Here is a 14,825-nt window from a genome sequence, read left to right on the forward strand (position 1 = left end):
ATTTATCTGAGAGAGAGAAAGAGAGCACGAGACGGAAGAGGGTCAGAGGGAGAAGCAGACCCCCTGCTGAGCAGGGCGCCCGATGTGGGACTTGATGCCGGGACTCCAGGATCATGACCTGAGCTGAAGGCAGTCGCTTAACCAAACTGAGCCACCCAGGCGCCCACCCCTCATTTTTTTAAATATTTTATTTGAGAGAGCGAGCAAGAGAGAGAGAGTGGGCACGTGCAGGGGGAGAGGCAGAGAGAGAAAGGGAGAAGCAGACTCCCCACTGAGCAAGGAGCCTGATGTGGGACTCTATCCCAGGACCCCCGGATCATGACCTGAGCTGAAGGCAGCCGTTTAACTGACTGAGCCACCCAGGTGCCCCTGTATCTCATTTTTAAAATAGCAGAAAGGAATCACAACAGTCTTGGGGCGCCTGGGTGGCTCAGTCATTAAGCGTCGGCCTTCGGCTCAGGTCATGATCTCAGTCCTGGGATCGAGCCCCACGTCTGGCTCCCTGTTAGCGGGAAGCCTGCTTCTTCCTCTCCCACTCCCCTGCTTGTGTTCCCTCTCCCGCTGTCTCTCTGTCAAAAATAAAAAAAATCTTAAAAAAAAATCACAACAGTCTTGATTCAGAGACTTGTAATATGATGAAAGTTTCCCACTTAACTTGGTTGTAGTATGATTCTCAAATTTGCTGCCCATCCCAGGTTTTCCTCTTGATGAGGCCCTATGTGCTAGCCTTTATTTTCTGAAATTCACTTTTTTACCTGGCAGTTACTCAGAATGAAAATGCCCCTAAATTGAGTAAGAATTGAATTTCAACTTCTTTGTTAATGTGAGAAGTACTAAGCTTGAATACACCTCTAGCAAAATAATAGAGAAGAGAGGGGGAAAGAATCCAGGTTTTTTTTTTCCTTGTGAGAAATTAAGTTAAAGGTTTGGTGTGGAAAGAGGTTAAACATTAGTAGAATGATAGTTTGGGAAGATCTGTATATTGTAGTACTGCATATTTAGTAATTCCTGCCTTCTTTGATCAAAAATAGTTGAAAGTTGGGGTGCCTGGGTGGCTCATTCGTTAGGTATCTGCCTTCAGCTCAGGTCATGGTTCCAGAGTCTTGGGATCAAACCCCACATTGGGCTCCCTTCTTGGTGGGAAGCCTGCTTCTCCCTCTCCCACTCCCCCTACTTGTGTTCCTGCTCTGGCTAGCTCTCTCTCTGTCAAATAAATAAATAAAATCTTTAAAAAAAAAATAGTTGAAAGTTGACTATATGCCATGGATCACTTTTGAAAGACACAGAATGATGGTGTTTCTTTCGTGAGATCTTGGTAGAGATATTAAATACAACATTTCATCATATTAATGAAGACTTCTTTTGATAACTGGAAAACTACAGGAAGGGTACTAAATTTGCCTTTTTCATTTTTCAAGTTCGTGAAGTATTTAAATTAGGTTGTTATCTCTATTGTTATCTCTATTGGTATGGCCCATCTTTTCTTTTTTATTTTTTAAAGATTTTTATTTATTTGTCAGAGAGAGAGAGAGAGAGCACAAGCAGGGGGAGCAGCAGGGGGAGAGGTTGAAGCAGGCTCCTCACTGAGTAAGGAGCCCGATGTGGGACTCGATGCCAGGACCGTGGGATCATGACCTGAGCCGAAGGCAGACGCTTAATGACTGAACCACCCAGGCATCCCTGGTATGGCCCATCTTTTCAACAAAGTTGTTTTTTGACCCTGAACTATATATATAGATGCTAAAAAGAATGATCATGCTCAGAGATAAGAGTCTAGGTCATAACTGAGGAGTGTTTGGAAAAAAAACTTGGTTTCAGTGTCTTTCAGAGATGTTGGTTATAAGTGTGTGAAATATGCTCAGTTAGATTTGTTTTTGTTTTTGTTTTTTTCTTTTTTTCTGGGTTGACAAGCCTTATTGGTTAATTCCGTCTTGTTTGCTGTAAAGAACTTGGAAACTATTTTCTGAGTTGAATTTTCTGCCTGTTTTGAATCTTTTGTTAGATTATTTATTTATTTATTTGTTTGACAGAGAGAGGGAACACAAGCAGGGGGAGTGGGAGAGGGAGAAGCAGGCTTTCCACTGAGCAGGGAGCCCGGGATGCGGGACTTGATCCCAGGACTCTGGGATCATGACCTGAGCTGAAGGCCGACTGAGCCACCCAGGCGTCCCTGTTTTGAATCTTTTAATTTATATTGGTTGTCTTGGCAGAGCATATACCTGGGGGGTTCTTTTTCTCACTCACTTGATAAAAAGTAGTTAGGCGACAAACCATCTTTTCAGATTTACTCTTCCCAGTCTGTTTCTTAGAGTATCTTTTTCATGGGAGGACTTAGTATAGCTTGACTTTGTGATGAAGTGGAAGAGACTTTTGATTATTCTTATTACACTTCATTGCTTCACAAAATAAAACATGTACTCAAGTTTTTAAAAATATTATAAATAGCTGAGGTAAAAGACCAGCGTTTTGTGTTTTTTTTGTTTTGTTTTTTAAGGTTTTGTTTATTCATTTGATACACAGAGGTACAAAGAGAGAGAGAGCATGAGCAGGGGAAGAGGGAGAGGGAGAAGCAGGCTTCCTGCTGAGCCAGGAGCCTGATGTGGGGCTTGATCCCAGGACCCTGGGATCAGGACCTGAGCCCAAGGCAGACGCTTAACAATCTGAGCCACCCAGGCCCCCAAAAGACCAGCCTTTTGGATATGCAATTAAAATATCCATAGGCATGACATTGAAAACCACAATTTGCATTCAGATAGCTCTACTTACTCTGAAGGAAAGTTTTCTACAAATGGCTCAGCATATGCATGGGGAGTTTGCTTGCACCTTGTCTGGGTTTAAAGAAGGTGCTTGAGAACCATCTGTAGAGGTTATCATCCACAGTTAATATTCCTTCTGCTGGGTGTTTGGTATTTATGCATTAATTATTTGTTGGCTATGGGCCTGAGAAAGTTATACAGCAAAGAACTGGTATAAAATTAAATAGTTAAAAGTTGTTGGGGCTCCTGGGTGGCTCAGTTGGTTAAGTGTCTGCCTTCGGCACAGGTCATGATCCCAGGGTCCTGGGATTGAGCCCTGTCGGGGGCTCTCTGCTTAGCAGGGAGCCTGCTTCTCCCTCTCCCTCTGCTTCGTAACCGCCCCCCTCCCCCCCCCCCGCCTCATGTGCTTGTACACACTCTCACTCGCTTTGCTCTCTCAAATAAATAAAATCCTTAAAAAGTAAAAAAGAAAGTTGTTTAGAGTGTTATCTTTTTCAGTGAAACTAGACTGAATAATACAGAAGTTTGTGTTGTGGAGTCTTTGCTCAAGGAATGCCTATGATATGGATTTGGTGCACTTTTTAAAATTTTTTTTTAGATTTTATTTATTTATTTGACACAGAGAGAGCACAAGCAGGGGGCGCGGCAGACAGAGGGAGAGGGAGAAGCAGGCTCCCCCCTGAGTAAGGAGCCCGATGCGAGGCTCCATCCTAGGACCTTGAGATCATGACCTGAGCCGAAGGCAGACGCTTAACCGACTGAGCCACCCAGATGCCCCTGATTTGGCTTCTTTTTTTAATTCAGTTTCTGGCTAGCATCGTCTTTTATATATGTAAGTTAAATGTGTAACTAAGAATATTTAAGTTGATACCTTATATGTTTTTCTTTCCTTGTACATATCTTCTCCCCTTTGTGATTTTGGTCTGGGAAAACAAATAATTAGAATATTAATCAAGTTAGGCACTTTACCCATTGAAACTGGGCACTTGGCTACAGCTAACTCACCTGGGACATTGCCTAGATATTTTAAATTTTCAAGGGAACAACGCCATCTGTTGGGCATCTTCAAAACGAATCCATCAGGTTTGATCCAGCTTAGACTATTTATTTAGTTTTAGGTTGGTTGTTTTGTTTTTGGCTTAGGGGTTTGGTAAAAAAAAAAAATTCTGAAATACTAAGGGCACTGATAGAACATTTGCATTAAAGGCTTTGTTTGAACATTGAGCAGTAATGCTTCTACAATTCCAAGACAAAGAAATTGACCTTTAGTCAACTAATATTGGGGAGGCAGAATAGCAGGCAGTATCTCTGTCTGCATTGCAAATGTGTAGGCTTTATGTTTATAAGAAGCATATAAGTTAGGCAAGTATTTTCAAATTAAGGGCTGACTCCAAAATCATGGTGAAGTACAAGGAAACAGTTTAGGGGGGAAAAGAACTATCACCCACTTTCTGAATTCAGAGCAATCCAGAATTGACCCTGCAGTATCACCGTTTTGAAAGAATAGCTAACAGGGCACCTGGGTGGCTCAGTTGGTTAAGCGACTGCCTTCGGCTCAGGTCATGATCCTGGAGTCCCGGGATCGAGTCCCACATGGGCTCCCTGCTCGGCTGGGAGTCTGCTTCTCCCTCTGACCCAACTCTCTCTCTCTTTCTCTCTCTCTCTCTCATTCTCTCAAATAAATAAATAAGTAATTTAAAAGAAAGAATAGCTAACAAACCTAAGTTTGTAAACTGGGACTAGACTGTGAGGTTCTTTTTTATTTTATTTTATTTATTTAGTTAGTTATTTTACTTCATTTTGAAGATTTTCTATTTCTTTTTTTTTTAAGATTTTATTTATTTGTCAGCACGCACGAACACAAGCATGCTAGCACAAGCAGGGGGAGTGGCAGGCAGAGGGAGAAGCAGGGTCCCCGCTGAGCAAGGAGCCCTGTGTGGGACATTACAGGACCTGATCCCAGGTTCCTGGGATTATGACCTAAGCCAAAGGCAGATGCTTAACTGACTGAGCCACCCAAATGTCCCTAAGCATTTTCTTTTTAAGTCATCTCTACACCCAACAGGGGGCTCAAACTCAAAACCCCGAGATCAAGAGACACACGTTCCACTGACTGGGCCAGCCAGGAGCCCCAAAATATACATTTTAATTGAAGACCCTATACTTGGCATGATTTGCCTCACCCTAATCACAGTCCTAGATATTACAAAATAAATTTTATACTCCTAATTATTGAATAATTTGCTGTGGGCTTTTTCATAATAATTTTTTTTCAAGAATAAAAGTTACAATTTTGGATCCTTCAAAATGTGGGAGGGGGACGTTAGGGGAAATAATAGAGGGAGCACAAGGGGTTTGGTTACTGATAGATTAAAGAATCTGATTCCATATTTTGTATAAAATTATTTCTTTCATTCTGAGATATCTTATTTTGTCTTTTTTTCTTGTAGCATGGCGGACACCGACCTCTTTATGGAATGTGAGGAGGAGGAGCTGGAGCCATGGCAGAAAATCAGTGATGTCATTGAGGATTCTGTCGTTGAAGATTATAATTCAGTGGATAAAACTCCTACAGGTAACAAAACCTCTTGATTTTAGATTATTTAAATTGATTCAATCAGGTGGCATTTTTGTTAAAGTGTGAGGCAGAGGAGGACTTTAAGAATCCAGGGATGCGTCATTGTGGCACTGGTGCTTTTTTTCCCATGCTGTAGTGTGTAAAAATGCCTCAGTTTCTTCATACATAAAGCTAGAAACACTATACTTAATTCATTTAAAACATTGAGAGTTGAATTAACTATCAAATGTTTAGCAATCCTCTTACCAAGAACGAATGAACAAGAATGCAAAGTAGTGGTGTGTGTCAGTGTTCATTTATATAGCCAGTCAAAAACAAGATCCCATAGTCATTTTTTTCTTCTTTGTTTTACTTGACCTTGGTTTCCTTTGTGAGCTGAGCAGAATTTGCTTTGTGTCTGCCTTCATGGAAAGTTTACAAACTTAGGCTTCTTAGCTGCTCTTTCAAAAAGGTGATGCTGCAGGGTCAAATTCTAGATTGCCCTGAATTCAGAAAGTGGGTGATAGTTCTTTTCCCCCCTAAATTGTATCCGTTGCTCTCTCTATTTTTATCTTCCCTGCCTTGAGACCTGAAGATGGCATTGGTTTAGGCTGAAACAGGTCACAGTTCAGGATCTTGTGGCGGTCTTCCTATGTATGCGTGGTTATGAATACTAATAGTGGTGGTAATAAACCTTTGAGTTTTAGAGGTTTGCTTGTGCTATATAAGCAAAACCTTAAAATACTGGTTCAGTGAGCTTGTGATCTAAATTAATTTAACCAGGCAGTGTAAGATGAAGAAGGCATTGTGTCTGATTGGTGCAGTGAGGGACAAGTAGGAGGAGAACTCAGATGCACCGTTGGATTTGCAAAGAAAGCAGGAAAGCTTTTGGTTACAGAGAGCCACGACAAGATGAAAAGGGATTAGAACAGTATCCTTTAGTGTCATCTGTCCCTGTCTCCAAGTGACTGTGCCTCCCCTTCCCCACAGTTTCTGTGAGCCAGCAGCCAGTCTCGGCTCCAGTGCCCATCGCTGCCCATGCTTCTGTCGCTGGGCACCTCTCTACATCCACCACCGTTAGTAGCAGCGGGGCACAGAACAGCGACAGTACAAAGAAGACTCTTGTCACACTAATTGCCAACAACAATGGTAAGTGGGATTATCGGGAAATTCTTCCTGGGCCAGAGGGTGAGAGAATTAAAGAGGTCTTAGGAACAGACGCACCCATTTAGTTTTCGGTACTGATGTGGCTCAACTAGTTGGAGTGAATTTAGTAATCATTCAGTGATGTGGAAGCGATTCAGGAGTGGTGCTGTTCCTTCTGAGATAGTGCTGAATTGATGCTGGTGTTTCAAGTCCGAGGGCACCTGATTCTTGCTGCTGATAATTTCTCGGAGAGAAAATGTAAACCCCAAATTCCTAACAATTAAAGAGATCTGGGTTTTGTTTTTGATTTTTTTTTTTTTTTTTTTTTTTTAAGTAGAAGAGCCCTACTAGTTTGTTAAGAATTCTCCCAGGGCAGCTTTGTTTTGGATTTTTTCTGGCAGATCCATTTGGTTATTGGTTCCTGGGTATGAAAAATAGGATAGGGTTGTTGTCTACTTGAAGGAAATGGTGAAAGAATAGTGTCTTTAGTGTATTATTGACCAGAGAAGCTATATAGCATTGGTTTCTATGTCATTTCTGATGACTCTTTTTACACTCTAAAGATGAGTTATTGGCAAGTTATGTCCTAAGATTCATAAATAGAATAAGCACTTTGTAGAATCATTGTGTTGCTGCAAAGGACTTTTAATTATTTTTCTTAAAATAAAATAGCTTTATTAATATAAGAATAATGTGTATTGTAGAAAAAGTAAACTGAAAAAAATAAAAGGAAGGAAAAAAATTTTTAACTGTAATCTCGCTACCTGGAGATAACTATTTGTAACTTTTATTTTGAACATATATGTACTTTTAATGCTATATGTAATAATTTACTTTTTATAAAAATGGATCATACAGACTCTACCCACTCTGCCTCCTTTCCCCTTAATATGTAACGAATGTGTTCTCATTTTAACAAATGTATGTCTGTAACATTGTTGATGAATAACTGTACAGTTGACCTTTGAACAACATGGGGCTCAGGGGTGCTAGCTGGCTGCACAGTTGAAAATCTGCCTATAACCCCAAAAACTTACTATAGACAGCCTTCTGTTGATAACAGTTGATTAACACATATTTTGGATATAGTATGTATTATACTATATTCTTAAAGTAAGCTAGAGAAAAGAAAATGTTATTCAAAAAATCATGAAAAAGAGAAATAACACCGTACTGTACTATATTTATTGAAAAAAAAATCCATGTACAAGTGGACCTGTGCAGTTCAAACCTGAGTTGTTCAAGGGTCAACTATATTTCCTGTCATTTGGTTAGCTGTTACTAACAATAGTAGTAAAGGCCTGTACTGCTACTTTAAAAAGGCCTGTTGTGAACATCTCTGTATCTTTTCTCACATCCTTAGTTCTGAGAATGTATTTACTTTATTTTTTTATTTTCTTAAAGATTTTATTTATTTATTTGACAGAGACAGACACAGCGAGAGAGGGAATACAAGCAGGGGGAGTGGGAGAGGGAGAAGCAGGCTCCCCGCTGAGCAGGGAGCCCAATGTCAGGCTCAATCCCAGGACCCTGGGATCACGACCTGAGCCGAAGGCAGACATTTAAGGACTGAGCCACCTAGGTGCCCCTGAGAATGTATTTATAAATTTCAAGTTGTTGGATCAAAGGTCATCACAGTTTTTAGGATTTTGATATTTTTCCTGGATTAGCCATCTGAAAATGTTGTATCAGTTTATATTTCCATTAGAAGTGCATGTAGTGGTCTTATTGTTGTTTCTATTGTTAGATATTTATTATAGTCCCTATTTTTTTGTGATTACAAACAATGCTTGGTGAACATTCTTAGGCATAATATCTGTGCCCACTGTGTAAGCATATCTTCAGTAGAAAGTGAGATTGTTTGGGTCAGGCATTTAAAATTGGATAGTCTCAAATTGTCCTAATAGATTGCTCTGAATAAGTGTCCCCCAGTAGCTCTTTCCCCATATTGTTGCCAACTTTAGGTACTATTAAACTTAAATCTAATTTCTATAGGCATTTTTTCAGCTGTTCGTTACTGATTTTTATCACATGAAACATCCTTAGAATTTTTTTAAACTTATAAATAGGGACCCTTATGTATATAGAAAGTTGAGGAACCACTATCCAGAGGATTCTCTCATTTTACAGACATGGAAACCGAGTACTAGAGAGTCTAAATAATGTGTTTAAGGTCAAGTAGTTGGTAAGTGACTAAACTGGATTTGAATTGTCTAGGTTTCAAAGGTTGTATCCTTTCTACTGTGTTATACTGTTTTCCTGTATTTCTTTCTTTCTTTTTTTTATTTGAGAGAGAGAGCACGAGCAGGGGGGAAGGGCAAAGGGAGAAGGAGAGGGACAAGCAGATTCCCTGGTGAGCAGGGAGCCTGATGTGGGACTTGATCCAAGGACCCTGAGATCATGACCTGAGCTGAAGTCAGATGCTTAACCAGCTGAGCCACTCAGGCACCCCTGTGTATTTTTTTTTTTAAATAATCCGTCAAAATGCTATTAGCAACCATGTAGCTAAATTTTTCTTTGTTTCTAGGGTGTTACAAGGCTTCTGAGGAGCATGTCATGACACACTGACATGACTTAGTCTTCTTGACTCCTTGAATGGACCCTTGATTTCTGAGCCCACCTAGGGCTGTGTACAAAGTTTTAAAATTTTATATATATAAATTGATTTTGTTTCAGATACTTTTAGTATTCAAATGAAAATGTTAACCCATGCTAGTGGGGAAAAAAATTGGGTATAGACAGGTAACCACAGTTATATGTGTCATGTGTATTCTTCCAAAAAATTTTCATGCATAGATAAGTATGCATTAATAGATACAATTTGCCTGGCCACCTCCTTTTTGTATGATATAGACAACTCTAACTTTTTTTTTTTTTTTTTTGACAGAGCACAAGCAGGGGGAGTGGGAGAGGGAGAAGCAGGCTCCCCGCTGAGCATGGAGCCCAATGTGGGACTTGATCCCAGGACCCTGGGATCATGACCTGAGCCAAAGGCAGACGCTTAACCGACTGAGTCACCCAGGCGCCCTCTATAACTTTTTTTATCTTACATTCTTTTTTTTTTTTAAGATTTTATTATTTATTTGAGAGACAGAGACAGACAGAGATAGTGAGAGAGAGCACGAGCAGGGAGGAGAGGGAGAAGCAGGCTCCCTGCCAAGCAGGGAGCCCAACATGGGACTCAATCCCAGGACCCTGGGATCATGACCCGACCCGAAGGCAGACACTTAACCAGCTGAGCCACCTAGGTACCCCTTTATCTTATATTCTTGAAATGTTAATCTAAGCTTAGGGATGGGACTTCAGAATAGAGGGAATTAAAAATGTTCCATCTTCGGGGTGCATGGGTGGCACAGTCACTTAAGTGTCCGACTCTTGGTTTCAGCTCAGGTTGTGATCTCAGGGTTGAGGGGTTGAGCCCCATGTTGAGCTCCACACTCAGCTCAGAGTCTGCTGGAGACTCTCTGCCCTTCCCCCTGCCGTTATGCTTTGTCTGTCTGTCTCTCTTTCTCGCAGATAAATAAATCTTTAAAAAAAATGTTCCGTCTTCCAACCCAGTTTTCCTATAAGTCTTCAGTTTAGTTGTATCGGTGTATTGTCTACTTATTACATTAATAACATAGCAAGAAAGAATAACTTTTAAGCAATTCAGTATTGTTTCACTTAGTGTAGTTTGTACTTGAGAAAGTGAAAAAGCTGTCTTTTCCTGTTCCCTCCTTTTAAACCAGTTTTAAAGTTTGTCTGGCTCCTGGTTACAAATAGCCACTTCCTCCAATAATTATATTGTAAAAAACTGGTTTTTGGGGGGTATTGATTTGGCTTTTATAATTTACCTGTTTCTCTTGTTTCCCTTGCCCTCTCTACATAGAAAGCATTTCCTTGACTCTTGATTTTTAAGGAACATTTTTTTTACATGTGAGAGAGAGGCCATGGGTTAAGACAGAGGAGGAGCACATTGCTAGTTTTTATAATGGTCTAGTCCTACACTGGGCAGCGGATTCAAGAGTGTTTGTTTTATCATTATACTTTATAACTTTTAAAGGTATGTAATATTTTATAAGAGCCAACTGTTAAAATATAATTAAGGTGAATATTATTTTTCAAGAATGAATGGGGGGCACCTGGGTGGCTCACTCGGTTAAGCATCTGCCTTCGGCTCAGGTCATGATCTTGCGGTCCTGTGATCGAGCCCCGTGTTGGCCTCCCTGCTCAGCGGAGAATCTGCTTCTCCCTTTCCCTCTGCCGCTCCCTTGGTTTGTGCTCTCTCTCTCTCTTTCTTGCTCTCACTCTCGCTCTGTCTCAAATAAGTAAAATCTTTAAAAAATTAAAAAATAAAAGATTCTCTTTCTCCCTCTTCCACTCTCCCTGGTCACACACACTCAAATTTTTTGTCCTCTCTGTCGCAAATAAATAAATCTTAAAAAAAAAAAAAAATGAATGGGGGGGAGAAAGAAAAGGGTGGGGATATGGACACAATTTTGTTCTATTTTCCAAAATACCTGTTCCATGGATAATGATAATAGGTTTAAAAAAATGTAATCCTTTCCTATTTGATGGGGATAGAATAGTTTTGCAACAAATGATACCGGGACAACTGTATACTTTTTCCACACAGAAGAGGATGAATTGGCACTTCTGCATACCATTTATAAACATTAACTAAATGGTCAAGGACCTACTAAATGTAAGAGCTAAGACTGGAAAATGTTTAGAAGAAACATAGGTGTAAGTCTTTATGACCTTGATTTAGGGTAGTGGTTTCTTTTTCATTTATTTGTATTTTTTATTTTACTTTGAGTGGGGGAGGGGCAGAGAGAGGGAGCATCTCAAGCAGACTCTGAGCTCCTAAGTAGTGGTTTCTTAAGATAGCAAAAGCATATGTAACCATAGAAAAAAATAGATAAATTGGACTTTATAAAGATTAAAACCTTTTATGCTTCAAAGGGCATAATCAAGAAATTCACCATAACCCATAGAATGGGAGAAAAATTTTGCAAATAATATATCTGATAAGGGACATGATATCTAGAATATATAAAGAAGCACTACAATTCAATAATAAAAAGATAATCTGGGGCGCCTGGGCGGCTCAGTTGGTTAAGCGACTGCCTTCGGCTCAGGTCATGATCTGGAGTCCCGGGATCGAGTCCCACATCGGGCTCCCTGCTCAGCGGGGAGTCTGCTTCTCCCTCTGACCCTCTTCCCTCTCATGCTCTCTTATCTCTCATTCTCTCTCTCTCAAATAAATAAATAAAATCTTAAAAAAAAAAAGATAATCTGAGGCACCTGGGTGGCTCAGTGGGTTAAGTGGCTGACTCTTGATTTCAGCTCAGGTCATGATCTCAGTCCTGGGATCAAGCCATACACCAGGCTCCATGTTCAGGAGGGAGTCTGCTTCAGGAGACCCCCTCTCTCTCAAATAAATAAATACATTTTTTTAAAGATTTTATTTATTTGAGAGAGAGAGAGCACATGAGAGGGGGGAGGGTTGGAGAAGCAGACTCCCTGCTGAGCAGGGAGCCCGATGCGGGACTCGATCCAGGGACTCCAGGATCATGACCTGAGCCGAAGGCAGTCGCTTAACCAACTGAGCCACCCAGGCACCCAATAAATACATTTTTAAAAAAGATTTTATTTATTTATTTGACAGAGAGCACGAGCACAAGCAGGGGGAGGGGCAGAGGGAGAGGAAGAAGCAGACTCCACTGAGCAGGGAGCCCAACACTGGGCTTGATCCCAGGACTCGAGATCATGACCTGAGCCAAAGGCAGACACTTAACCGACTGAGCCACCCAGGAACCCCTAAATAAATAAATCTTTTCAAAAAATAATAACAGGGGCGCCTGGGTGGCTCAGTCATTAAGCGTCTGCCTTCGGCTCAGGTCGTGATCCCAGGGTCCTGGGATCGAGCCCCGCATTGGGCTCCCTGCTCTGCCGGGAGCCTGCTTCTCCCTCTCCCACTCCCCCTGCTTGTGTTCCCTCTCTCGCTGTCTCTCTCTGTCAAATAAATATATAAAATCTTTAAAAAAAAATTAAATAATAACAAAAAGACAATCCAATTTCTTAAGTGGGCAAAGGATCTGAGTAGGCATTTCTCCAAAGAGAATATATAAATGGCCGGTAAGCACATGAAAAGATGTTCAACATTATTAGTCATTAAAGGAAAAACATCATAACCACAATGAGATACCGCTTCACACCCCCTAGGATCCTATAGTCAAAAAGATGGACAAATAACACGTGTTGATGAGAATGTGGAGAAATTGGGACTCTCGTATATGCTGGTGAGAATGTAAAAATGGTGTAGCCACTTTGGAAAATAGTTTCGCAGTTTCTCAAAAAGTTAAACATAGTTATATGATTCAGCAGTTCTCCTAGCTATATACCCAGAACACGCAAACAGTTCACACAAAACGTCCTGCCCAAATGTGCATAGCAGCATTATTCATTATAGCCCCCAAGTAGAAATAACCTAAGCTGTTGAATGGATAAACAAAAGGTGATCTGTCTGCACAAAGGAATATTATTAGGCCATTAAAAGGAATGAAATTCTATAATATGAATAACCTTGAAAATGTAGTGCTAAATGAAAGAAGTCAGATGCAAAAGTCAATATTTTGTATGACTATTTATTTATTTATTTATTTGACAGAGATATATAGCGAGAGAGGGAACACAAACGGGGAGTGGGAGAGGGAGCAGGTTTCCCGCCGAGCAGGGAGCCCGATCTGGGGCTCAATCCCAGGATCCTGGGACCATGACCTGAGCCAAAGGCAGATGGTTAACGACTGAGCCACCCAGGCACCACATGTATGACTCCATTTATATGAAATGTCCAAAATAGGCAATTCTCTAGTGACAAAATAGATTTGTGGTTACCAGGGCTGGGGGGGAAAAGAACAGGGAATAACTGCTAATGGGTATAAGATTTCTTCTTGGGATGATGAACATGTTCTGGAATTAAATAGAAGTGATAGTTGCACAAACCTTGTAAATATACTAAAAAGCTCTGAATTGTATACTTTATCTGAGTAATGTCTATGGTATGTGAATGATATCTCAGTAAAGCTCTCTCTCTTTTTTTTTTTATAAGATTTTATTTATTTGACAGAGAGAGAACAAGCAGGGGGAGTGGCCAGCAGAGGGAGAGGGAGAAACAGTCTTCTGCCGAGCAGGGAGCCTGATTTGGGGCTCGATCCCAGGACCCTGGGATCATGACCTGAGCTGAAGGCAGACGCTTAACCAGCTGAGCCCCCCAGGCACCCCAGCTCTTTTTTTTTTTTCAAGAAGGTTTCAGGAGTAAAAATTTGGAACGTTTTTACAATTCTTCTTGTTGTTCTTCAGAATCTTATCATTCAGCATTTAGAAATTACTTATATAGTTCTGACTGATCATACATTTGCTTTGGAAAAAAATACTATGTAGTAAAATAAACCACTGCTTAATTCTGAGCTGTGAATGATCTGAATTTAATGTTATAGGTTTCTTACTCTATAAATAGTTTTTCAACTCGTGTTTAGCTCATTTTGACTCCATTTAGTCCTCCTGTCTATGGGTTTTAAGGCTATGTAAGTAAACATAAAAGAATAAAGGAATACATCAAGACCTTCAGATTTGTAAAGCAGAACATATTGTGAGAGAAGCTGCTGAATCTTTTCCCCTTATTTAATCAGTTTATGGCTGTGGTACCTAGTTTGAGAGCAAACTTTGAGGAAGGGTATTAGTTGGTTAATTCTTTTTTTTTTTTTAAGATTTTATTTATTTATTTGACAGAGAGAGACACAGCGAGAGAGGGAACACAAGCGGGGGAGTGGGAGAGGGAGAAGCAAGACTCGCCGCTGAGCAGGGAGCCCGATGAGGGCTTGATCCCAGGACCCTGGGATCATGACCTGAGCCGAAGGCAGACGCTTAACAACTGAGCCACCCAGGCGCCCCAGTTGGTTTAATTGTTTTATAGGCTTTTTAAGCCTAAGGATTCTTTTTTTTTAAAGATTTTATTTATCCATTTCAGAGAGAGAGCATGAGAGGGAGGAGGGTCAGAGGGAGAAGCAGACTCCCGGCTGAGCAGGGAGCCCGATGTAGGACTCGATCCCAGGACCCCGGGATCATGACCCAAGCCCTAGGCAGACGCTTAACCGACTGAGCCACCCAGGCACCCAAGCCTAAGGATTCTGATTGCCTCTTTCATTCCCTGGAAGTAGAACTTTGTAAAACCCATGAATTGTCAGAATTTCTCTAAGGAAAGATTTAGTAAGAATGTAGAAATCAGGGGCACCTGGGTGGCTTAGTTTGGTGGGTGTCTGTCTTCGGTTCAGGTCATGATCCCGGGGTCCTGGAATCAAGCCCCGTGTTGGGCTACCTGCTCG

The 14,825-nt window shown here is 40.8% G+C and overlaps 1 protein-coding gene across 4 annotated transcripts in view; it reads left to right on the forward strand.

The window, feature by feature from the left end:
* Positions 1-14,825, forward strand: part of POGZ (pogo transposable element derived with ZNF domain) — a 48,652-nt gene that overhangs the window by 13,298 nt on the left and 20,529 nt on the right. For 2 of the 4 annotated variants that reach the window (XM_028088302.2, XM_028088304.2), the window contains exons 2-3: positions 5,207-5,331; positions 6,304-6,462. In XM_028088302.2, coding sequence (XP_027944103.1) covers positions 5,208-5,331; positions 6,304-6,462 — 283 coding nt within the window. In that variant the 5' untranslated portion in view covers position 5,207. The remainder of the gene's footprint in view (positions 1-5,206; positions 5,332-6,303; positions 6,463-14,825) is intronic. The other 2 variants (XM_028088305.2, XM_028088306.2) reach the window with 1 other exon arrangement.

Source organism: Eumetopias jubatus, unplaced genomic scaffold (assembly GCF_037043125.1).
Source record: "Eumetopias jubatus isolate StellerSeaLion01/CBP00866 unplaced genomic scaffold, mEumJub1_p1.0 scaffold_4, whole genome shotgun sequence".
NCBI classification, from domain to species: domain Eukaryota; kingdom Metazoa; phylum Chordata; class Mammalia; order Carnivora; family Otariidae; genus Eumetopias; species Eumetopias jubatus.